Raw genomic sequence first — 27,079 nt, 5'->3', positions numbered from 1 at the left:
ATGTATCTGAAAGGAAAAAAGAAAGAAAAAAGAAAAACCCTAGAGCTCATCAGTTACCCCCCCGGTTCCCATCCCCAGTCGTTGACCGTCCTCGATAACTGGAGGCCGTTCCCCGACTCTTTCTGCAAGCCACTTGTAAGCCAAGCTTCTCCATGGTTGGTTTTCTGTTTGAATTTTGTTTTTTTAGTTTATTGTTATATTTTTTAGTTTTTGTTTGAAGTTGGGATTTTGTCGATATGAGCATTTCTGAATTCTGTTATTTACAAAGGAGGTTTTCGTTATGGTTATGCCCGAGCTTGCGGTTGTTTAGTATAAGAATGAGAAGAGCTTCAATTGTGTTTGTCATTTTTGTTTGAAGATGAATTTGGGTTCATTAGGTTATTGAAGTTTTGGATTTGACATTTTTGTTTGAAGTTTAAATTTATGAAATAGGAATGAGTTTATGGAATTTGTTCTATTGTGGAATTTGTTGATAATTGATTTATGTTTTTGGGAATTTTTTTGATTGTTGAAAATTGCTACCGTGATTTTTGGTTCGTAGTGGTTAAAATTGCTATGTTGATTTGTTTACTAGTTTTAAAAGATTGATATTAGTGTGGTTAGTTTGATATTTGCTGCAAATTGGCTTGTTTGATTAGTTGGATATTGTTTGAAGTTCATATTTGTGAGATTTGTGAAATTAGTTTGATATTTTCTGGAAATTGGTATGATTATGGTGTTGTAAGATGTTTGATTTTTATTGTTATGTTTTACTTTTTATTAATTTCAGAATTGCAAGCAATATCGCCCCAACATTAGGCTCTGTAATTTTTATCTTCATTTTATGACTTATTTTGGCCTGTGTAATTTTTGTCTTCATGTTATGAGTCATGACTTATTTTGGATATTTTGGACTACAAAACTGTTACATTCATGTGGTGACTTACTTTGCACTATCTAATGCTTCTAGATATACTTCGGGTTATATATGTTTTTATGTAGTATCCTAGTTTTGTGGATGGAGAACATCTCTATCACTTTCAAATATCACAAGTGTAAAGTGTCCAACAATATTACCATTGAAAGGGGAAAAAAAAGTGCAAGAAAAAGCATTTTTCTTTCCATTAGGGTGAAAATTATGGTTACAAGTGCAAAAATCAATTAAACTTGTATTTTGGTGTTAAATAAGAGTAAATACGTCATTTTCACCAATATATATAGCTGGAAATATTTTCTGATGTAGGGAGGGGGAGGGGCATCTTTGGCGTTTTAAAAATCTTTAATAGTCGAAGTAGGTTTTTCCGTCGCGTTAGGTCTCTGTTTTTTTTTTTTTCTTTTTTTGAAAAGTCAAGGTTATCAGTTTAACAGTTGAAGAAATAGAACACTGCAGTTTTCCAATTGTTATGCGCTAAAAAAAACTACCAAATTTGTATCCTAATTAGTATACAGTTTTTCTTTTGGGTGTTTCATTTCTAAGCAGAAGATCTTTATGCATATTCCGTAGTATGGTTTTGTACATCTTCAGTCTACGAACTCCAAGTCTACATGGGACTTTTTTGGGGGGAATCCAAATTAGTATTTTACTTAAATTAACCCCTAGAGAAGTCAACCCCCGTGTAATGAACTTTATTTTGCTGCTGATTTTTACTTGAGAATGCCTTTGCTAGCTCATTTTTTCAAATAGTCATATTCCGAATTTTTAATTTAAAAAAAGAAAGAAGAAAAAAAGTGTTGAGCTTTTGATTTTGGCTTGTTTCTGTGTTGCATCTTGAGCGTTGGGAATGTGTCCTGATAAAATATGTCTGGTTTTCTTTTCAGGAAGGAATTAATGATTCAATCAGTAATCTCCGGAGGGCATTTCATTCTAAATGCTACGAGAATGGTGCAAATCGTAGGAAGGCCCAAAGAAAAAGCTCGGGTGAGAAGTTTTTGAGTTTGCTAAATGATGATTTGGTGGAAAGTATGCCCCCAACTAATTGTAGAGGTGTAGATGATAATAAATGTCCTGCAGAAAATACTTTTGCTTCCTCTATTGAAACATCTTCAAAAGTTGGCTCTTCTCCTTTTGAGTTTTATGTCTGGTCAGAAGAGGGAATTGATCTATATGTTGATTTGAACTCTAGCCCATCAGAGTGGACTCAGAAATTCAAAAATGAAGTTCACAAATTTGAGAATGTGCAAAATAACAAATCTCGGAGTCTGCATGAGGACCTTGGGTATCTGAAGGAGGGGGACAAAGAAATGAGAAGTTCTTTTTGGAATATACATGCTAGAGAAATCAGGGATGAACCTGTTGATACCCGATCTTCGCCGAGTTTAAAAATGACAAAAGATGATCACTCTGTACTTGATCAACCAAAAAAAGGTGAAACATATTCAATTTCCCTTGCAATACAGCCATGCGGCGCTTCTCCAGATGTTTCTGATGAATCAAAGGTAGATCAACATAATAAGTCATCTGATCTTGATTCAAGTGCACAAGACCATATAATATCTGTTGCTGAGTCCTGTGCTAAAGATGGATGTACTATGAATTGTGGTGCACAAGACCATATAATTTCTGTTGCTGAGTCCTGTTCTAAAGATGGATGTACTACGGTTCTTGGTTCAGACATTATTGATGCTCATGACATCAAGTCTCTCCATGATACTGCTGTTAACTCTATATACAGTGATCCATTGAGTCCTGTTATATCGGAGCATCCAAATTCTGATCTTATTCAGTGTCAAAATACCATCTTGGAGAATGATTCTAGTCTTATTAATCTTTCTGTAGCATGTCGTGGATGCTCAGTCAGTAGTTCCATGGAGTTTCAGTCATCAGAAGTTGCAAGCTGCAACAAAGATGCATCATGTTCTCGTTGTGAAAGTGGATTTATTGGTGGGTTTGCTACAAAAGACAATATAGAAACTGAAAAAGGCAGATTGGCCAACACGAGTGAGTTGAATCCTGATGCTAATGGGTGTCATTTGCCTGTTCCTGGTGAAGAACAGGTATGGCCACGTTTCCTCTATCTTCTTGCAGATTCAAAACTATGTTTTTGATACTTTCTACATTCCTTTTTCCTTGCGTTTTTATTTGAAGCTTCTAATTTTGTTTATGCTTTATGGTAGGTAGGGCTATGGGAACTATACAAGATAAAATTTCTATGTTTTATATTTAATTAATTGTTTTATTGACTTTGCAAGGAAACATGCACATGTTAGGTTGCTAGTTGACTGTATATGAAAGCAATCTTGTATTAGTTCAGCATTAGAAGGCTCAAGGCATGTTGAACTGTTCTCGACTGTTGTTTTGTTCTTTGGGTTGTTTACTCAATTAAGAAATTCTTCTCTCTCTCTCTCTCTCTCTCTCTCACACACACACACACACAAATTATGCATTATTTCTTATCTTGAGTTTTTTAATTTTTGCAATCCCAAAATTTCATGAAAAGTTTTTGGAAAATTGCTTCAACAGATCAATTTTGTAGTTACTAATATAAACTTAACTGAATATTTTTCATATTAATTTGTGAACCTTTTGCATTATTCATTCCAGTGACTTGTAGTAACGTCCTACTGTTTACAGGAGAAAAGCAACATTTTGAACGAGAGAGAACATTCAGAGTAATGCCTTTTTAATCAAAGCTCTTTGTTTTATCAAGCCGTTGTTTTATCTAATTTATGGGGTTATAATCTTATCCATAATATGCTCGTCCAGATTCTCACTATTCACCAAGTCATTTAAGAAGACATGCTTCAGCTCTGATAACACGGAAACTAGGGAAGGACTTAAGAGAAAAAGATATGTAGAAGATAAGAATCAAATGGGCAATGCTATAGCTAACACAAAGGTTTTAAGAAGTATGAAGCGTCTAAAAGACCTTCCGAGACGATCCATGCGGCTGATGTCCAAGGTTTCTAACATTTTCCTTTGCCCATAAGATTCATGATGGTGTCATCCCACTTTCGGTTTTGTTTTTTTTTTTTTTTGTTTTCTTTTGTTTTTCTTTTTTTTTGTTTTCTTTTGTTTTTCTTTTTTTACAACCTGAGCATCACATTCAAATCAATCATCAATGTTATTTCCCATGAATCTAGTCACTTTCTTGAAAAAAAAAAAGGATTCCAATAAGTCTGATCTGTTTATCTTAAGCTTCAATGTGTAGGAATTTATAAACGTTGCACTTTTTTCTTCTTTTTGTTGTTTTTTAACTTCAAGAATAATTGTTCCTGGAGAATAAAAAGAGGTTTTGGCCGTCTCTTTTGATGAATTGATCGAATGAAACAAGCCTTTGTCATGGGTAACGTGTTCTCTTATGTATCTAAGTTATGCCAGTTATTTAGGTAATGGAATAAGGTCATGTTTAATGTCATGCTGCCTGAAGGACCCATTATTTTGTTTTGTTTGGCACTATTGGTACCTTTGCCCCCTTTTTTTTTCCCCCTTTTATGCTAATTTGTCCTTCGAGTTCATATTTTTGGCACCTTTAGTAAGCACAAAATTGACAAATTTTTTTTGAAATTTAAGAGAGATAGTCACAGCTAGATATTTTACAAAAACAATCATATAATGTGCTGAATTCGAATTTTCAAGGGCTATTGCACCTTATGTGAATATTTTCTTTAAAATTTAAAGTTATCATTCAATGGACATGTGGTTACCTTGATTAACTTTTTAAAATTGTTTGTCAATTTTATGGTTAGGAATCAAAATTGCTACAAGTATATAATTGAGGGAATAATGGGCCCAAAAGAAAAAACATCTAGGGACCTGGCCGTTACAATGATAGTTTTGGGAGTAACAATGTCAAAGGCTCTTTATTTTCCGCGTGGTGTTCTTTGTGAGTCGATTGGTAAATTCTTCTCGACGTTGCTTTATTTGCTTAATCAATTAATTTTTCACTAAATTTTCTAACTTTATCGGTGTCGTTTTTTTTTTCATCTCTCCCATTTTCTTTTCTCATTCATTCATTTTTGTCAACTATGCTTTATGCGACTACCTCTTATCGTCTTTTGCTTTTTAATCCGATGGTAACTGTGACATGGCAGCAGGATTACCTAGCTACAATTAGTATCAGATTTTTCATGTTGCACTAAACACAATCGTCATGCACATAACTGTGAGGCACTGGGGTGTTGCTGTTTTCTCATTGATATGTAGATTGGTTGCGGACATCGCTTATCTTTCACCTTACAATAGTTTATTGCTTTGAATCTGCTTTTAATTACGTTCACTTCTTATCTCCAGTGATCTTACGACGTGCATATGGCCAACAATAGCGGCATCTATTCTAGTTGAAGTATATTTCTATTGTATGAAAGTATTGTATGAAAGCAAGAACCCTATCTGCAGTAAGTGAAACTTAATTTTTGTTTTGTTTTAAATTTCCTTCTGGCAAACTTATTTTATTTTTTTTGCAAGTTATATATTTCAATAATAGGATATTCCACCTTTAAGTAATAATTAGTAGGAACTAAAGGCTATAGACTATTAGACGCATTCCACTACACACACACACACATACATGCTTCTTCAAGAACATTTACAAATTGCATCAAACATTTCTTGATATACCAAGTAATTCATAGTTAACTATATCGTTGTTCTGCAGGATGCTGCAATTCTTGGGAAAACATTCATCCTGAGAACTGATTCTGATTTCCAAGTATGGATTAGTCAAGTCTCACGAGGAAAGGACAAAAATGAAACTTAGAGCATAGTCATTTTGGGCGTCCAATATGTAGACAAATTTCGTTTCCACTGTACAACCGCAGTTACAAAGCCTGTCGTGACAAAAAGCGCAAAAGAGAAATAAAATGAGTAATTCTTATTTTGATTTTGTTTTTAAGTAATGTACATTGATTTTTGAGATCGAATTAGACAAATTTTAGTTGTAGAGAGTGTCAATAAGATATGAGATTGCTGTTTGATACAGTGATTAGAAGAATTACATTACTTGGATTATGTTACATTTTTATAATCTTAAATCTTATTTCGACGTTGACGACCAATTATTCTGACATTAGTATCTCTCGCCATACCTTTGTGCATCTCCCTCACCGTTTTCTTTTTGTCTGCTCTCGCTTCTTCTAAATTCCAATCTATATCACGTTTTCAGCTGAGTGTAACATGTTGATGATTTGCATTTTGCAAGACGTCGTCCTACAGAGCATCGGCTTTGCCTGTTTGTGATATGATCAAAAGACAAGCTGAAGTTCGGTGGGAGAGTAGTAATGGTAAGTACATGTCATTTGCTCTTTGACGACAGCTAACTTGTTGTTAAGACGATTGATGCTCCGCCTATTTGAATGCTCTATTGTGCGGGCAACGGGCGTGTTGCCTAAATCGGACGAGAGAACACATGTGAGTATTTTGTTATGTAACATTGATAGTGACACGGGATTATGGTGGATTATGGTAATTGCGGTATGAGAATGAAAACAGTGACTTTGGTACGCCGTTTTTGTTAATACTCGACGTGATTTGATGAAGATAGGGGAGCGAAATTCGAACACGAGAATCGATAATACGGGCACGTGAACTTCACGCACATTTTATTATATAACATGGATAATCATACCAGATTATGGTAATTGAGACAAGGCGTGAGAATGAAAGTAGTGGCATTACTCAATCTAACAGTTATAATTGTTTCTTGGTAACATAACGAGTGAGCCTGCCCCATATATTTACGTGTGTGTGTGTCTCGTGAATAACCTTAATTTTGATTTTTTGTTTTTTTATCACGTAGTAGTAACTATCACAAATAATTATGGACTCGTTTAGTTCGCTGATTTGAGTTGAGATGTGATTTTATGTGAGAGTTTTTTACTGTAGTAAAAAAGTTAGATGTGACTGTTTCTGAGAGTTTTTTACTGCAGCAAAGCTTGAATTTTAAACTTAAATCGGTAAAATGAACGGGTCTGATCATTATCAAAACCAATTGTGAAATACACTAGCATAAATCTTAGTAATTATTGTAATTATTAAAATAATTTGACATGACAGATAACAAAATAATAGTAATCAAAGCTAGTGTGATTTTTGAAAATTTTTTTTATGCCATAAAAAGATATGTAAAATAATTAACCATGTTGCTAATAGGATACGATTTAACGGTCACCGGAATATTGGAATTGAAAAACAAATAGATCGAGATGACCTACCCATATTTCTTCGTCATCTTTTCTTGCATGCACAACCATTGAAAGCTTTCTGTCAAAATCCTTGAAGATTTTTTTTTTGGGTATAAAGGGGAAATTTCATTATGGGAAGGATTGAATTACAAACTCAATATAAAGTCTCACAATTAAAAATATCACCAAAAACACAAAACACAATGAAGATATCACCCAAAAAAAAAAAAAACACACACACACACACACTCACACACACAATGAAAGTACCATTTCATTAAAAATTCACTGAAATTCTCCTAAATATAGTTCGTCCAATAAAGCTTTGTGTTGCTTTTGATGTGGAAGAGACTATTTTCTAACTTTTTTTTTTTTTTTGGTAGTGGCACTAGCAGATATATCGTATTTTTGGTGAATTATATGTCAGGCTTAAAAAAAAAACCTTAAGTTGTATAATTTTATTTTTAACCGTTAAATCTAAAAAAAACTCAATTTTGTACACTTTTTTACCCTAATGTGATTTTAATCTTATCTAACATTTATAAATACACATTATCGATAGGTATTTCCTATTATTGAACCCTTCTCCCCTTGCCCCCGCCCCCTCCCCGACCCCCCCTGTTAGTCCAGAAATCTACGGTAACTTTTAGAACTCCAGCATTCAAAGTTCACAAATATATTGTTTAAATGCACAAACTATCATATACATTTTGTTTTTAAAATTCTAACATTTAAAATTTGCTAGTTCACATAAAATGTGCTGCATGAATTCTTCTCCAAGAACCAGAACATTTCCCCTAGCTTAGTAGGAAGCGATCAGAATTGAGCGTCGTAATTCTATACTACTAAGAGCAATAAAATTATAGAAATAAATTAAACAAATAAAAACACATAAAATTTATAGTGGTTCATTTTCAATGAGAGAGACGTCCACTTTTAACAGCTGAGGTAATTTACTATTGTTAAATTTGTTTTTACACCGGGTGCTATAGAGAGTGTTGTAACACAAACTGAAACATTGACGATTAATTAGATTTTTCAGAATCAACAACGTTTGATTAATCAAGCAGGGATAATAAAGCAGAAAGTAAAGTACACTAGAGAAAATAGGAAAAGTCGAAGTTTTATAGCATAATCAGTAACACCATTATGTTTGAAAGTGTCACAGATTTCAAGGAAATTGGCTATGTGAGCATTTGGATCATTAGTAGGCAGACCACTAAATTGGACAGAGATTTGGATCATTTGAATGGTTGAAGGCTTGATTTCAAAGTTGTTAGCTACTATTGTCTCGTTCACTTCGCGGATTTGAGTTTTCAATTTGAGCTGAGATGTGACATTTTTTGAGAGCTTTTTACTGTAGCAGAAAAAGTTAGATGTGATATTTTCTGAAAACTTTTTACTGTAAGAACCTAAAACTAAAAACTCGAATCGGTAAAATAAACGAGGCCTATGGGTGGCCTAACAATGCTAGAACTAAAGCCGTCTATAGATGGTATAGCATAGTATCTTAAGGACCTATGTTGGTTTGGGTTTGGGTTTGTGTTTGCAACTTCTACAATTTCAGCTATGTTTAGTTTTTGAGTCCTAGAAACTCTTTCCCTAAGTAATCTTAAAAATGTTCTTTCAATTTCAAGATCAAAGGGTAAAAGTTTTGATTCTCTATTTCTAGTTATTTGCATACACAGCCTAATTTATAGAAATTAAAGAAGAATAAAATAAAGCGAAACTCAAATTAAAATTACTTTATATTAATATTAACAAATATGTATCCCCTACAATGGTGTCAAAAACTTGTTGTGGTGTCAACCACAAGTGCACGATATTGCCAACAAGTAATAAAGAGTGCGTTTAAAAGTATCGTTCATCCGAGGATAACTTATTCATTAAGTACTAAAATTGGAGAATTTTAATTTTATTTGAGTAATCGAAATGATAATTTTGATTAATTTTACAAAATTAAAATTCACAAACAACAAAAAAAATTTAAAAATAATAAAGTAAAAAGAAAATTTATTTCTAAAATGACAAGACAATGATAAAACAATGATTATGAAAATGCTGGGAATCATGATTTCATCAATATTAATCGAATTTAATTTATTTAAATATAACTGTGATTTTGAGATCATATATGTTGATGGTCAAATCCTCTTATGTTTTACGTACTCTTTCTCAAGTTATACATAAAATATACATTTTCGTAAAAAAAAAATAACTCACTATATTTACATGCGAATTAAATTACAAAAAATGTTCATTAAGATTAAAGGATTCAAAAATGGCCACATAAAAACATATATATATATATATCTCTATACTATCCCATAATTTACAATATTTATATCAGAGCTATGTCACAAAAATCTCCTCTCGGTTTCATTTTGATGCTCAGTTCATTTAAGAAGTTGATCAGAAATTTTGAAACCATTATGTCCAAAAATAAATATATAAACACAAGTATAAAAATCACAATAACATTTGCACAAATTAAGTCCTCATAATATGATTACGTCATTATCTCAGTAAAAATTAAATTTAAAACATAATTATAATTAAACTAACAAAGTATAAAAAAGATTCAAATAATATTTTCATAACAACAAAAATAAAAGCAAAGTTTCAATACAAACATTAGTGGCAGATACAGTTTCTGATCTACTTCGGATATCTCCTAACAAGACTCGAAACTCCTCCTCTAGAATTTAAACTTAAAAACCAAAAATTACAAACTTTGAAATTTAAACTAAGAAATACTAAAACAAAGATTTTTCTTTTTTTTATTTCTAAATAACTCTACGGCTCGAGTGATGTTTTGAAGAGTTGGGGAAGCAGCCTATTTATAGGCCTTGGAATGCAGATGAGTCCAATGCATGGATGCTGTAGAGTTAAGGAGCAAACGCACTTCTTTTTCTTCCTCCGAAATCACCCTGAGAATCCAATATTTTGGACTTAATTTAGTGCGGCAAGGACTAAGTAAAACCGAATTTCTATTGGTCATCAGAAATCAACAAACATTTCAAATTGATAGGACCATTTATTTAATAACATGACACGTGGCGCAATTGTATTGGTAGGAGAAAGCAAGCTTACATAAACTAGCCGTCCAAGGCCCGTTGATGTTTTTTTGTCGGCTCAGTCTCTTCCCTCAAAGAGTATAATGCACTCTCCAATCCTGATCGTCTAAGTGCATTGATCCAACGGATGTGAAATTTTATATCACAAATAACACTGAATCTGAATCTGACGTTGCTTGGTTCATGAGTTCAAAGCAGAGTTTAAATCAAAATTTTAACTTTTATGAAAAAAATAACGTAGCAAAAAGATTTAAATTGTGATAAAATGTTAATTTACAAGAAGTTTCAGTCTCTGTAATGTTGATTCGAGTTGGAGAAAAATGAATCTTTATTTTTTTTTTTAAAGAAAAAGAGGATCATTAATTTAACCCTGCCCCTTATACTTTTCGTTATTAGTTATTTTAAAAATCTCGGGACCTAGTTTTGCAGAAAGATTAGCTCATGATGTTTGATCCTACGTTTTACGCAAGATGCAACCGTATAACATGAATCATGATTTACCTCTTATGCTCAAAGCTCAACAAAAAGATAGTAAAACCATGAAATTGAATGCCCCATTTTCGAATTTAAAAGTATGCAAGCTTGGTCTTAACAAGGCATAACACTTTCCCCCCAAAAAAGGATGAAGATTCCTGAGAAACAAACATATAGCAAGAACATAAAATCCAAATATCCATACCCTCCCTAAAAGGAAGAATAAGTTTTTGGGGGATCATTTCGTTGGAGAACGTTTCGTTCCTCAAATTTTTTTTTTTTTTACTTTTTATTTTTCCTCCATTATCTTTTTTTATTGCATTTTTTCCTCCCTTATCTTTTTTTATTACATTCTTTTTTATTTTTTTATATAGTCACGCACTAATTTAATATTACATTGAAAATGCTCTTAATCATCATCTTTATTTTCTATCAGCTCTAATTTGTTATTTTGCTTTATTTCTAAAGAGAAATATTAGTATAATTTGCAACAATATACTATCAAGACTTCCATTCCTTTCCGTCCAAATGTGAGAAGATCTAAAAATTGGTGGGACCCTCATCTACTTTTCCTCTTACCATTTCTTTTTCTTCTTTCAATCTTCTTACTAAACGACTTCTAAAATAAAATAAAAAATAAAAAATTAGATTGTAACTTATTCAAAAATTTGAGGACCCCAGCACTATAAATTACTCAATTCTTTAAGGGTTAAATATTAAAATTTACTCTTAAAAATATATAAATTAAAATTTCTATCACTTACTTTTAATTAATAATTTTTTTAATTAAATAATTATATTAATAAAAAAAATATTAATTAAAAATAAAATATAAAAATTCAAATATAAAATTTAAGATAAAATTGTAATTTTCTCAATTCTCTCCCCTGCTTCCGGTTCCTCTCACGAGTATAGCATGTGTTTGTGAGTGGGCCCAAATTCCCAGGCACATTATACAGCTCTCTCAGTCGGCCAATTTCTTCTGAAAATTGCTCTTCTTTCTTCGGTCGAGACGGAGAATTCGACCGCTCACTGAAATTTCTTCCATTATGTCTCGAGGTAATTATCTCACTCTCATTTTCTCTCTCTCTCTCTCTCTCTCCGAATGCTATTTTTCTTGATTTTTCGGAATTTCATTTCTACCGAATTCTGCAGAGAAATTTCCTTTCCGTGCGAAGTGGAAATGATCAGAAACATACCTTATTAAAATTTTTCATCACCATTGAATTTTTATTAAAATACTATATAAATAAAAATTTAAATTTTAACCCACTTAAATATAAATTTAAAAAAATTCTCAATTTAAATCATAACTCAAATGTACATATTTAAACACAAACTTTAAATTATAATTTTAACTCAAATTATAACTCAAACTCAACTTAAAATCATCACTTAAATCACCTTAATTCAAAAATATAAAAGAACAACCCCGTAATAATTCTCTCAATTCTCTCCCCCGCTTCCGGTTCCTCTCACAAGTATAGCATGTATTTGTGAGTGAGCCCAAATTCCCAAGCACATTATACAGCTCTCTCAGTCGGGCAATTTCTTCTGAAAATTGCTCTTCTTTCTTCGGTCGAGACGGAGAATTCGACCGCTCACTAAAATTTCTTCCATTATGTCTCTAGGTAATTATCTCACTCTCATTCTCTCTCTCTCTCTCTCTCCGAATGCTATTTTTCTTGATTTTTCGGAATTTTATTTCTACCAAATTCTGCAGAGAAATTTCCTTCCCGTGCGAAGTGGAAATTATCAGAAACCCATTTTTACTGATAATGGTGCTTTTTCTTATTGCATTTTTTTTCGAGAATTTTTGTTTGCTTTGAGTTGCTCTGAATGCGAGGTTTTTCAAATAGGATTGAAATTTTTGCATTGTTGTTGGAGAATTTTTGGTATTTTATGTTGCATGAATTCGAAATTGTTAGAGAGGACGAAGGGTTTATGGAATTAGAATTTTTGCTATAATATATATATATATATTTTTTTCATATGGGTCTTCTTGAATCTTTGTAGCTTAGCTGTTTTCTATGCTTTGATGTGTTCAATGCAGAAAATGAATGAGTAAATGGGGCAATAACAAGAACCTCCCATTTGTGTTATTGAAATATTTTTTAAGGAGTTTTTAACCTGGTTTCTGATGGAGGTTTCTAATACGATTTATAGAACGTAGGCAATAGTTATAACACGATTTATAAGCATAGAGGGGACATATAATAAATTTAACAATTTCAGACTTTTAGAGGGGACAAACTACAAATTTTGAGAGAGGACAAACATATATAATTTCAGACTTTTAGAGGGGACAAACTACAAATTTTGACAAAATAAGTATACAACATTAAAAGAGGAGAGGAAAAAAAGAAACATTAGGTGGGGAAGTATATGGTAAAACACAATAATATTTTCTTGAAAGTATGTGGTCCTAATGTTTTGCAATTTTCTTGTGACCTTTCACTTTGTGATCAGAGTTCTACTTGGGACAAAAACGACCTGCATTTTCTATTGATGGAAGATATCAGGATGGAATCACCTTCCCTTCGAGTATGCATAATGAGCTGTCCTATTCCACAGGGCATAAACGGCCCAGATTTTCTGCTGATGGAAAACAACATGATGGAATGGCCTTCCCTTCACGCATGTCCGATGAAACTGTGCTGAATAAACCAGTTACTACTTCAAAAGTTGTTGATTTTTCCGATCCACTTGCTACTCGAGGTTTTCTTGAGGGGTTAGATGCTGGTAAGTTTGGAAGTGTCACAAAAGATATAGAGGCCATTCTTGCTCTGAAGATGCTAACTTTATACCCGTATTTTGAAAAGTACCCAGCACTTATAAGTCGGTTCTTTGATGCCGAAAAGAGCGACTCTGGAGATGATGCTAAGTTGAAAAATGGGCAAATGGCTTATTCGACGCACAATAATGTCATCGACTTAGATGATGACTGTGTTGCAAATGACACTCCAGCAAGGTCATTGCCTATCATAACGATTGATTCTGATGAAGAAGATGGAGAAGACGACGGACCTTCTTATAATTTTCAGAATGTTTTCTTGAACCAACCATCTGGAGGATCTTTCATAAAGGACGTAGAGGTAATTTGACCCTGCATGCATTATAGAAGATTTTGGTATACAGTAGACGTTGCTAAATGACAATATTTTTATGCTAGTGGTTTTCTCTTTCATATTACAACTCTATGAACTTACTTACATTCTATATGCATACATCACATCTTCACTTGCCACAGTCCACCACAAATCAACAATTCTTTCATCATTGACTTTTGTCCTGAAAGAAGTATTCATGGGCATTTGTTAGAACTCATATGTGCTTTTGCTTTCAAAAAAGTTACAGTTTGCATTATTAACTGTTCCAATGTTATTTTATCCATCTATAGAGTTAATTAGAGGATTATTTGTGCAGGTTAGGGACCCTGCAGATAGAAGAGCTCGTGTAGAACCCATAAAGCTTCATGGGGAAACTAATGCGGACATCAACAGGGATAGAGGTGTTTATGTCGGTGTCGAAGATGAAAGTGATTCTGAGAATAGTGCTGAGGATGATGGGCTTCTAGACATGTGGAATGAGATGTCAATGGCACTAGAATTTTCCAAGGTATTATTACAAAGACCAATTGCAACAAGAGAGACTTTCCTTTTCCTTTTAGTGTGCATTTTTTTTTTTTTTTTTTTTTATATATATATTTAGCATAAGGTCTTTCTCAAATGAGCATATTTTGTTTCTGTCTTTTATTTGTAGATTTTATCAAGAGTTTTTTCTTCTTATTTGTTTGGTCTATGATTTTTCAAATGTTTGGGGAAGGGCACAAAGCTTTGAATTGTATGAGGATTGTCCTTGAACTACTGACAATAGGTTTTGCAAACATAATTAAAGATCACTTAGTAGTCTAATTTCGTGTAAGGCCTGTGCATTTTCTCCAAAAAAAAATATAATATTGTTTTATATAAGAACTTTTAATGGAAATAGGACGAAAACTGAATACATGCATTGTAGGTTTAGTAACTCAAGTAATCAGAGTGATGAAATTTCTTTAGATGGTGTGGAGATTGGGGCTTCTAGGAAGTTTAGGTACCTTGGGTCTATAGTGCAGTACGAAGGAGATATAGAAGAGGATATTCAACAAAGGATTAAGGCATGGTGGGTTAAGTGGAAGAATGCTACGAGAGTTTTATGTGATGGCAAGATGCCTATTAAGTTGAAAGGAAAGTTCTATAGGACTGTAATCTGTCCAGCTATGTTATATGGTAGTGAATGTTGGGTCATTAAGAGACAACATATATCTAAGATGAGTGTGGTAGAACTGCGTATGTTAAGAAGGATGAGTGGCCATACGAGAATGGATTGCATAAGGAATGAAGTTATGGGTAGTAAACTAGGTGTAGCACCAATAAAAGATAAGGTGCGCGAAGGCTGCTTGAGGTGGTTCGGGCATGTCCAACGTAGACCGCTAGAAGCCCCAGTTCGTGCTTGGGAGGAGATTCTTATACCTAATACTAGGAGAGGGAGGGGTAGACTAAGAATTACGTGGACCGAAGTCGTTAGGAAATACATTCTAGATCTAGGCCTTTAAGAAAGTTTAATTTCGAACAGAGCCGTGTGGAAAAGTGAAATCCATATAGCCGACCCCAATTAAGTTGGGATTAAGGCTTTATTGTTGTTGTATTGTTTATATAAGAACTTTTAATGGAAATACATTCAACTAGTGAAAGTCCTACGATGAATGGTTTACTCTATCACTCACTTAATAGATCTGACCATTTAAACCCTATATATGTCAATACCTATAATTTTAAAAGACGTCAATTTTCGAACACATGCCCAACTTTATATTACCAAATTAGAAAATTGAAAAGCAACTTTTAATGTTCAAGAATCCCCAATGGTGGCAAATTGAGAAGCATAGGGAATCAAAGGTAAAATTGATAGATAATGCTAGCGTTCTGATGGGTTAAAATTTCTCTTTCAAGGTTATGTTTCACTCTAAACCTGAAGGCTGACTTTCAACGCGGGATATATTAGAATCTACTTTCAAGTTTGTTACTTAGAGTTCAGATTTCTATTATCTCCAAAATGTTTTACCACTTTAATAATTGTCACATATAGCATACGTACTAAAGCGTACTTCCGTTCCGTCATGCTGCTTCCAGGATGTTGTTGTAGATCCCTCAGCAGATGAACAAGTGAAAGAAGATGAAGAAAGCTGTGACCATTCTTTTATCTTAAAAGATGATATTGGTTATGTTTGTCGCATTTGCGGGGTTATTGACAAAGGAATTGAGAATATATTTGAGTTCCAGTATAACAAGGTCAGGTTTCATTTTGTGCATTCATTTTTTTTTTTTTGTGCATTCAAATATTTTACATTTCACTAAATTTACCCCTTTTTTTTTTTTTTAAATTTTTTTAAGAAGCATCTATTTGGTTTAGATGCTTAAAATTGGATTTGTAGATCCAGTGACCTGTGGCCAACGGGAATGTAGGATCTTAAATTAAAGTCTTAATCAGTGGGTTTTGAAACAACCATGTAATTAATTAGATATTTTCTAATTATGTAAATGGGCCTTAGAGGTTTATAAACTTCTATTTATTTAGTGATTTTGGAAATCTAGAAGTCCTTATTTATTTGGGATTTTGGAAGTCTAAAGTTCAAAAGTTCCGTATTTACTTCATGATTAGGAGTCTAGAATTTTTTTATTATTATTTTTTAAGGGTAAGTCATGAATGTGGTCATTTTAGAGTGCCTCCAAATCCCTATGCAATCCTACATTTGGAATACAAGTTTGAGTTGTGATTTCTTTTAATTGTAGACTGTTCTCTACTTCCATTGTTCTTGGTTTCTTCAGAGAATCAACGAGACATTGATGCATTAAGTCTTTCCTATTCTGTGAGAATCAACAGTTCTTAGGTAGGTGTTTTTTAGGTGTTGATATTCATGTTTCTAGTCCAGTTCCACTGTATCTAGCAGCAACATAGAACACTACTAAGTTATAAAATCAAAATGGTACGCCTCTTTTTGATTTATAAATATGCTCTAATTCTGCTAGTTTCTTTTTTAAGCTGTTTAATTTTGTTGTGAAACTTGTCTGTGAATTTGATTGCATAATAGTATTCTTCAATTCGGCAGTCAATTCATGTACATTAAATTCTTTATTCAGGATTCAATCATTTTTCTATGCGTCCTCTTTTGGATATAAAGTTGTGTTTCACATGTGTCTTTTTGATTGCCTATTATTTCAGGTAAAAAGGTCTTGTCGAACTTACATGCCGGACTCTCGAAACTCCCGAGACAATGAATCAACTGGAATAGCTGGACTTAATTTGTATGGTGATGATTTGATGGTTACTGAAGTATATGCCCACCCCAGGCACACAAAGAAAATGAAACCTCATCAGGTGGAGGGTTTCAATTTCCTAGTTAGCAACTTGGTGGGTGATAATCCTGGAGGCTGCATCCTGGCCCATGCACCTGGATCAGGAAAAACGTTTATGATAATCAGTTTTGTACAGAGTTTCTTGGCAAAATATCCCAATGGTAGACCCCTTGTTGTTCTTCCGAAAGGAATTTTGTCCACGTGGAAAAAAGAGTTTCAGATTTGGCAGATAGAGAATATTCCATTATATGACTGCTACACTGCCAAAGCTGATAGTCGGTTCCAGCAATTAGAGGTTTTGAAACAATGGATAGAGACGAAAAGTATCCTTTTCCTAGGTTACAAACAGTTCTCCTCCATTGTTTGTGATCCAGAAAACAATGAGGTATCAACTGCTTGCCGTGAGATACTGCTTAAGGCTCCGTCGATTCTTATTCTGGATGAAGGGCATACTCCAAGAAATGAGAATACAGATGTCTTGCAATCTCTTGCCAAGGTGCAGACACCAAGGAAAGTTGTACTTTCAGGAACTCTTTATCAGAATCACGTCAAGGAGGTGTTTAATATCCTGAATCTTGTTCGACCAAAGTTTCTGAGAATGGAGACGTCCCGACCGATTGTCAAGCGCATCATGAGTAAAGTAGATATATCAGGTATTAGGAAGCATTTCAAAGCTGCTGGTGAGGCAGCTTTCTTTGATATGGTGGAGCATACACTGCAGAAAGATAAAGATTTTAGAAGGAAAGTCTCTGTTATACATGACCTGCGTGAGATGACCAGCAAGGTCCTGCACTTTTATAAAGGTGATTTCTTGGATGAGCTTCCTGGACTAGTTGATTTCACTGTAATTCTCAATCTCAGCTCCAAACAGAAGCGTGAAGTTGGAAAAATAAAGAAGTTATCAAGAAAATTTAAAGCAAGTTCTGTTGGAAGTGCCATTTACCTGCATCCAAAATTGCAGTCCTTTTCAGATAATTGGACTGCAACTGAAGCGACGATGGATGAGCTGCTGGAAAACTTAGATGTCGAAGAGGGAGTTAAGGCGAAATTTTTTCTGAATATGCTAAGTTTATGCGACTCGAAGCAGGAGAAGCTGCTGGTTTTCAGCCAGTACCTTGTGCCTTTGAAATTTTTAGAGAGATTAACAGTGAAGGAGAAGGGGTGGTGTCCAGGAAGAGAAATCTTTGTTATCACAGGCGAGTCTAGCTCTGAGCACAGGGAGTGGTCGATGGAGCGATTCAACAATTCCCCGACTGCAAAGGTTTTCTTTGGCTCAATTAAGGCATGTGGAGAGGGTATTTCTTTAGTGGGGGCATCTAGAATTATAATCTTGGATGTTCATCTGAATCCATCTGTAACCCGCCAAGCAATTGGGCGTGCATTCCGTCCCGGGCAGATGAAGAAAGTGGTTGCATACAGATTGGTCGCCGCTGAGTCGCCAGAAGAGGAAGATCACGACTATTGCTTCAAGAAGGAACTGATTTCTAAGATGTGGTTTGAGTGGAATGAATACTGTGGGTATCGGGATTTTCAAGTGGAGACCGTTGACATCAACGACTGTGATGACGAGTTCTTGGAAAGCAGTCCAGTGTTAGCTGAAGATGTAAAGGTTCTGTACAGAAGGTTAGTATCCCACATGTCTCCTTTTGTTCCAATATTGATTTCCCACCTTTTTTTTTCTATTTACAAAATAATCCCATAGTTTTTCTGTCATAACCGTGCTTATGTTTTTCAGGTAGATCCTGCTATCTTGTAACGCTGAGACACTTGCTTAGAGTGAAGTAGTATCTGACCTCTGGCTTACTGAGATCTCATCTGTTAATAGTTTTACCCTTGTGTTTGGTTCTTGAGCTTTCTGAAGAGGATAAAGTTTTCAGGTTACTATTGTAGTAGGGATTACTCAAGTATGTATCGTTCCAATTTTACCGGATGTCCCTGATGGGACGATTACTGAAGTATGTAGATCCATTTTGTAAACTGTATAGTGCTGTTGCACAGGGCATAATGACTTTGGTATGAGAGAAACTTTGGACGAATGCAGAGGGAGTTGCAAATAACAAGTTGTAGAAAATTTTAAATTCTTGCATTTTGTTAATGTAGGTTGAAGAAGAGCAAGAGATTTCTTGTTATAATGTTCATGAGGAATGAGCTTGAGTTGTTACATGTCCTATTGGGAAATATTTGGGATCCCATGTCACAAAGCTATACATACAGAAGAAAACGTTACATTGGGGCCCTTTTTTTGAATATAAAAAAACTTGAGGCTTGGTTGGAAAGTACACTTAAATTATGATTCTTGATTCTGACGTTTAAAATTTAAATCTTTTGTGAGAAGATAATACAGTTATAGAATCAATCATTTGAGTTTGAGTATATGAAACAAATGAGACATAAAGTAAATAGACACTCAAAACTCTATATTTTGTACGCCTAAAATGGAAGCCATTCTAAATTCCTTTGCCCTACTTTCGTATTCCTCTTGGTGGTGGTGGTTTGGGGGCGGCAATTTTTTTAAAAAAAAACGTTTCCTTTTCTTACAGCTTTGGAAAATTCAAGGCAGCATTACTTTACGGTTAGAACCATGTTTATCTTCAACTGAAATTTTCTCAGGAACCACCAACATTACTAAAGAAAGTATTTCAATGTTCTTCGTGGAAGCAAATATCTCTTGCCCTAGCTTTCCCGTTGCTTCTTGCTAAATATAACATTCGAGGAAAAATGATCTTAAAAAAAAAAAAAGAAAAAAAAAAACCTAAAAGAATAAGAAATAACCAATTATTCTACAGGGCATTGTGAGAACACAGACAGTATTACCCAGTTTCTACTAGAATAATATCTCTTTTATTTTTTATTTTATTTTTTTGGTCGAGGGGCAAAACTCAATCAACTTAGGAAAATTATTTATATCAAACTACAGTATATTTTGTTTTTTGTTTGTACTTCAATACCAAAGTTGTTACTACTTGTACATCTCATCTATACAAATATGCTGACCCTACCAACCAATTTCTTGATATAATACAACTGTGTTTATATGTATTTCCATATTTGGAAGACTACAAAATTCCTACCATTGCAAGCAAAGCAAGAACTGATTTTCACTGTCAAGTCGTGTTCCTCACCTTTTAAGAATTGTTGTCACCCCCATTGTTGATATCTACAATCAAGCATTTTGTTTATTTATTTATTTATTTTTTCTTTTTCTCAAACTAGGAAATCATGCAGCAAATGGGAAGAAGCGAATTGAGGCTGCTGGTTCCCCGAATTCACACACTCAAAATCTGCTGTCTCAGCTCCTACTGAAGAAGCTGCAGCATTGTATATATCATCCCCTCTCATGCCAACAAAACTCTGATGTGTCCCACTAGACATTGGTAGGCTAATATTTTTTTCTATTTTTTTTCTTATCAGATATTTAATCTAGTGTAACATGGTTAAATTGTAAGTGGAAGGACAGAGAGAGAGACAGAGGATTCCGGTCCTATTTTAATGGATTTTGAGAATACTTTTTTGCCATGAGATTATGAGAAATTTTTTTAAAACACAGGTTCATCACATGCATACAACTCATAAATGTTTATTTTTTTTCTCCCCCCTAAGTATTGATATTTCTCCAATTTCTGTGGACAAGATCTCACTAGACAAACTAATCGATTGACCGTAATTATTTTCACACTATGAGTCAGTTTCTATATATTTTTTTCAAAGTTGATTTTCTCAGGGTTTTTTCAGGGTTTTCTCATGGTTTTTTTAGGGTTTTCTTAAGGTTTTCTCGGGGTTTTCTTAGGGTTTTCTCAGGGTTTTCTCAGGGTTTTCTCAGAGTTTTCTCGAGGTTTCCTCGGAGTTTTTGCAGAGTTTTCTCAGGGTTTTTCTCAAGGTTTTCTCGGGATTTTCTCGGGGTTTTCTCGGGGTTTTCCCAGGGTTTTCTCAGGGTTTCTCAAGGTTTTCTCAGGATTTTCTCAGTGTTTTCTTAGAGTTTTCTCAGGGTTTTCTCGGGGTTTTCTCGGGGTTTGCTCGGGGTTTTCTAAGGGTTTTCTAGGGTTTCCTCAGCGTTTTCTCGGGGTTTACTCGGGGTTTTCTCCGGGTTTTCTTAGGGGTTTTCTTAGGGTTTTCTCAAGGTTTTCTCGGAGTTTTCTCAGGGTGTTCTCGGGGTTTTCTATGGTTTTCTCAGCGTTTTCTCGGGGTTGTCTTAGGGTTTTCTCAGGGTTTTTTGAGGGTTTTCTGAGGGTTTTCTGAGGGTTTTCTCGGGGGTTTCTCGGGATTTTCCTAGGGTTTTCTCAGGTTTTTCTCAGGGTTTTCTCGAGATTTTCTCAAGGTTTTTTTAAATGTTTTCTCAGGGTTTTCTGAGGGTTTTATGAGGGTTTTCTCAAGGTTTCCTCAGGTTTTCTCAGGGTTTTCTCAGGATTTTCTCAAGGCCTTCTCAGAGTTTTCTTGGGGGTTTCTCAGGGTTTTCTCAAGGTTTTCTCGGGGGTTTCTTGGAGTTTTCTCGGGGTTTTCTAGGATTTTCTCAGCATTTTCTCGGGGTTTTCTCAAGGTTTTCTGAGAGTTTTCTCGGGGTTTTCTAATATATGGGACAAACCAAATTTGTGAAGTACGTTTGCTAGCCAGACGCTTATTTAAGTTCATTTTATGTAAGAAAGAGTGTCTAGTGATAAGCAAATTAAGAAGAAGAAAAAAAAAAAGAAAAAACAAGGGAAAAAAAAACCTAATGAGAACACTTGTGAAATGATATTAAGAAGAAATGAACAGCGTCAGTGTATGCTCTTATTCAAGTGTCATGTGTTGTTCTGCAAATACTGTTTGGCTTAAAGCCTTTTTATATCAAAAAAAGGGAAAAAGATAAAACAAAGTGTTACAATTATGTTTTATGTTTGAGATGACATATGTAAAAGGATAAGAAAAGGAGTAAAAAAAGAAAGTGGTTAAATAAGTGACCTTCATCCTTCTCCATAAACTTACCTAACTGTTCATCAAATTATTTCTGCACATGCAAAAAAATCATATGTTTGACGTGCAACTAATTAATGTGCAGATGTTAGTTGAGAAATGCTAACATTATCATTCTTTCTCTGGCTCTCTTTATTATTTTCTGTATTTACTGTTTGACACGTGAACTCTATTATATTTTATGTTTAAATAATAATATATCATGAGTGGAGTCCACGTATCAAACATTGAATATAAATAGTGAAAAAGATAGTCACACAAGGAGTGATGCTAAGATAGTAGGCGGATATATATAGCTGGCTTTTTTGTAAACACCTCCCCGCCATTTTAGCTTTATTTTATTTTTGGCCTTTGTTTGCTAATTATCTTTGAGACAATTGATGTTGTATGTTATACCCTTTTATGTATTAAAATAAAGTGAGAGATTGAATGTGAGATGAGATTATTAGTAGATACTAACTTAATTACTAGTATGTACTACCATATCTTATATCAGTTATTCCCTCTTATTTTCAATTTAATATAAAAAATAATTAAAGAAAAACAAGTTGCAGAACATTAAACATATTATTCCCTCATGAATCATGACATTGTGTAATTAGAAAGACAAATTATAAATTATGGTACACGTATCAAAGTCCTAAATAATCTATTTTTACCGTATGATGGTGCTAGTGCATATTTGGAAAGTACAACTCAAACACAATTCTTTTTTTTTTTGTTCTCCTTCTTTCTTTTTAATCGTTTTTCATTTTATTATTTTTCAAACGCCTTTAATGGTTGGTAACATCAATTTCTATCTAAAACTTAGGCCCCGTTCACTTCACCGATTTGAGTTTAGAATTTGAGTTTTATTACAGTAAAAAATTCTCAGAAACAGTCACATTTAACTTTTTTACTACAGTAAAAAGCTCTCACATAAAATCACATATCAACTCAAATTATAAATTCGAATCAGCGAAGTAAACGGATTCTTACTCTACAATAAGGTCGTAGAAATAGGTCCGAAAGAGCATGCAAACGTAGATCAACACAGGAGGCCTTTGCTTTACCTACTGGAAGATTCCAGTAAGTTCTTTATCTTCAAACTACTCTAATTTTAGAAGCATACAGTGGCCACAAAATTTTGAAACCTAGATACTCAAGAAGGGAAACTTTAAAAGAAGACATAGTTCTTTTAAGTTGTCGAGATGATGTAATAGATTGACAAGTATACAAAAGAATAAAAACCAGAAAACAAGCTTTAAAACAATGTTTCGTAAAATGGAAACTCTGAGAATTGAGTTATGATTTGAAGCTTTGGATGTGGACATTTGAGTTATGATTTGAATTGAGAATTTTTTTGAGTTTGTGTTTAGGTGTGTTAAAAGTTAAATTTGTATTTATATAGTATTTTAATAAAAACTAAATGGTGATGAAAAATTTTAATAGGGAATATGAGTATGGTTTTATTCGTCTTTTCATTATGAATGCATGACATTTTTAAGAATAAAAAAAATATTATTCATTAACTTGAATTCGAGTTTATGAACTCGAGTTGAAGGGAAACTTAAACTCGAATTAGGCCCCAAACTCGAGTTCAAACTCAAATTTTACAAAAGAACATGAACTTAAATAAATACAATTTTTCCTTTTTCAAGTTATTTTTCCTTTTCGGTTTTTATTTTCTAATATTTATCAACAATGTTAAAATATATTAATAAATAATTATAACTAAATACGATTTCACTTTTTTATTGTACTCAAAATAATCTCTTAAAAAACCAACTAAACATAATTTTAAAATCAATTCCAAAATAATTTTTAAAATAATCTCATCTTTATTTTTGTATTAAAAATAAAATCATTTTAAAAACATTATCAAATGACCCTTATAAGAATTCATCTACAGTTCTAACCCATATATGTTGAACGTGGATTGACGTTTAGTACTGTATAGTATGCTTCTAACACCTAGGAATTCTAGGAAACCAGTACTAAAATAGGTAGGGGCTCGACGTATAGAAAGGAATATTAAGGTTGTACATAATTTTAATGCACAATTCACTTTAAAAATTACTCTTAGGAAAGATTTGTTAAAATTATTTAAAAAAGAAAAAGAAGCATTAATAAACCTTTTACACTCAACTAGCGGTTGCGTTGTGTTAATAACAGATCTTTCGTCTGCCGTTGCCAATAAAGATTATTTAGCTGTAACCAGACATTACTTTAAAGGATTCGATTTAGATAAGAGAATATTAGGTTTTAAATGTGTTTTAGGATCACATAGCGCCGATTTAATATATAATACAATTTTACATGTAATTGATGAATTTAGATTAAGAGATAAAGTAATGGCTATACTATTAGATAATGCTAGTACAAATACTAAAGCAATTGAGTACTTAAAAAATGATTTAAGTTTATTTGGTGATGATACTATTTTCCACCAACATTTTACATGCCACGTAATTAATTTAATAGTTAAATCCGGTTTAAAAGAAATGGCTACTTATATTAAAAGAATTAGAGACAATATTGTATGTATTCAAAGTAGTAACCAAAGAGAACAAGATTGGTTTAGGTTCTTACAAGCATTAAATCTACCTCCTAGAGCATTAGCTTTAGATATGCCTATAAGATGGAACTCAACTTATATTATGCTTCAACAATGCATCCCCTATAAGGATGCTATAATAAACTATATATGTGCAAAATTAGGAACATAACATATAGACACATATGATTGACAAATTGCCGAAGTTTTGTATTAATTTTTAGGTAGGTTTCAAGAAGTTACTTTAAAACTTAGTGGAACATATTTCCCAACATCACCTTTAGCTTTAGGTGAACTTTTAAGAATTAGTATTTTATTTAGTGAATATAGGGCGAACCCAATTTTATGAGTTCCTGTCGCTTCTATGGAGAAGAAATTTAAAAAAAAAAATTGGTCTAAATTGCCTTTATTGTATGGTTTCGGTACTATTTTTTATCTTAGATTAAAATTAGACGGTTTAGAAAGTGGTTTAGAAAACTTATGTGAATTTATAGGCATCAATTGTTCTGACCAATTTCCAACAATAGAGGCAAAAATATTTTTGATCTATAATAAATATGAGAATAGGTTTAGAAACACAAACTCTAGAGAACAAGAACCGCAACAACAAGATGAAAATCCGCATTCATGCTTGAATGTTTTCGGGTTGAAGAAGAAGAAGACGACTCAAACAGAAGCTGGGAGTGGATCTTCATCAACAGATGGCAGCAGCGGTAGCGGCTTTAATGAGCTTATGGCGTACCTCAGTGAGAGCTTAGTAGTCGATGGTACTAGATAATTATTTGACTTAGTTCAATGGTGGAGGACAAGAGCATTAACTTGGCCAATCCTAACTCGATTGGTAATAAATATTTTTTTGATCTCAGTCTCCACTGTTTCATCCGAACAAGCCTTCAGTACGACCGGACAAATACTTGAGGAACGCCGAAATGCATTGCAAAGGGACATTACGCATTGTAAAGGGACATTGTCGAAGCCTTGGTCTGCATTAAGGATTGTGATCATGCCGATCAAAGTTTACAGGATAAAATTTCGCCAGCAAGTCAAGAATGGATCGATGAATTTAATAGATTAACATTTAATTTTGAAGAAGATCATTCAGCTTCAAATTAAATTGTAATTTGTAAATATGCATTTGCTTTCGACATTGTAATTGTATATTTAGACTTTGTAAGTTTGTAAAATTTATAATTCGTTACAAAATGATTGCACTCTTTTTTCCTTACCAAGTTTTTATCCCAGTTGGGTTTAACGAGGTAATAATGAATTACGAATTTAAAAATTAATATACAAAATAAATTTATTAAATTGTGTTAATAATGTGTGTTTAATGTTGATTTTAGTTTTTATATAATTTTAATACAAAATAACTTAATACAAATACAATTACAAAATAATAGTATATTATATAAAATATATATATACACAATATTATAAAATTTAGAAAATATATTTTTTTCGGGCCATTCGGGCGGGCTCAGGCAGCCAAAACCAGGCCCGCGGTCCATTCAAAGGCTTTCTCGGGCTCGAGCGGGCGGCCTGAAAAATTCGGTCAGGTCGGATGGGGCGTCAGACTCAAAATCGATTTTTTTAAGCGGTTGTGGGCAACCCCGTCTAAAGTACTAGCACTACTTATTATTAGATTTATAATTAGTGCTAGAACTTTGGACGGGCTGCTCGCGACCACCTGGAAGCCCAGATTTTTGCCCGAGCCCAAACCCGACCCGCCCGAGAAATTCGGGCCGCCCGCCCGAGCCCGAATTTCACCTTGAATGGGCCGCAGGCTTGTATTAGACGACCCGAGCCTGGCCGGGCCGCCCGAGCCCGCCCAAAAAAGCCTGAATTTTTTTAATTTTTTTAATATTAAGTTATTTTGTGTTAAAATATATATATATATATATTATAATTTGAAATTTGAAATGAACACACGAATTATATAAAAAAATTATTTCTTTATTAATTTTTAAATTTGTAATTCATGATTGCCTCGTTAAAAACCTTATAAAAAAAACCCAATTGGGATAAAAACTTAGCAAGCAAAAAAGAGTGCAATCATTTTGTGACGAATTACAAATTTTACAAACTTACAAAGTTATACAATTACAAATACAATATCAAAAGTAAATACATATTTACAAATTATAAATTTACAATTTAATTTGAAGCTTAAGGATCGTCTTCAAAATTAAATGTTAATCAATTAAATTCATCGATCCATTCTTGGCTTGCCAGCGAAATTGTATCATGTAGACGTTGATCGGCCCGATCCTAATCCTTATGCAAACCAAGGCTTCAACAATATCCCTTTGCAATGCATTACGGCGTTCCTCAAGTATTCTTCCTGTCGTACTAAAGGCTTGTTCGGATGAAACAATGGAGACTGGGATCGAAAATATATCAATTGCCAATCGAGTTAGGATTGGCCAAGTTAATGCCCGTGCTCTCCACCATTGAACTAAGTCAAATGATTCTGCCGTACCGCCGACTACTAAGCCTTCACTAAGGTACGCCATAAGCTCGTTGAAGCTGCCGCCGCCGCTGCCACTGCCACT

The 27,079-nt window shown here is 33.6% G+C and overlaps 2 protein-coding genes across 2 annotated transcripts; both read left to right on the top strand.

Moving 5' to 3' along the window:
• LOC21407476 lies at positions 1-5,964 on the top strand. The gene is made up of 5 exons (XM_024166310.1): positions 1-135; positions 1,798-2,973; positions 3,551-3,588; positions 3,683-3,878; positions 5,574-5,964. Exons 1-5 carry the CDS (start codon positions 1-3, stop codon positions 5,673-5,675), a joined length of 1,647 nt encoding a protein of 548 aa, XP_024022078.1. The 3' UTR covers positions 5,676-5,964.
• A 5,668-nt stretch (positions 5,965-11,632) lies between these two features.
• LOC21407475 (protein CHROMATIN REMODELING 35) lies at positions 11,633-19,185 on the top strand. The gene is made up of 6 exons (XM_024166318.1): positions 11,633-11,708; positions 13,119-13,744; positions 14,076-14,267; positions 15,821-15,979; positions 16,911-18,667; positions 18,780-19,185. Exons 1-6 carry the CDS (start codon positions 11,699-11,701, stop codon positions 18,781-18,783), a joined length of 2,748 nt encoding a protein of 915 aa, XP_024022086.1. The 5' UTR covers positions 11,633-11,698; the 3' UTR covers positions 18,784-19,185.
• The last annotated feature ends 7,894 nt before the right edge of the window (positions 19,186-27,079 follow it).

Source organism: Morus notabilis, unplaced genomic scaffold, assembly GCF_000414095.1.
Source record: "Morus notabilis unplaced genomic scaffold, ASM41409v2 Scaffold212, whole genome shotgun sequence".
Taxonomy (NCBI): domain Eukaryota; kingdom Viridiplantae; phylum Streptophyta; class Magnoliopsida; order Rosales; family Moraceae; genus Morus; species Morus notabilis.
Note: the sequence above shows the minus strand (reverse complement) of the source record. Positions and strands in the feature narration are given on the sequence as shown.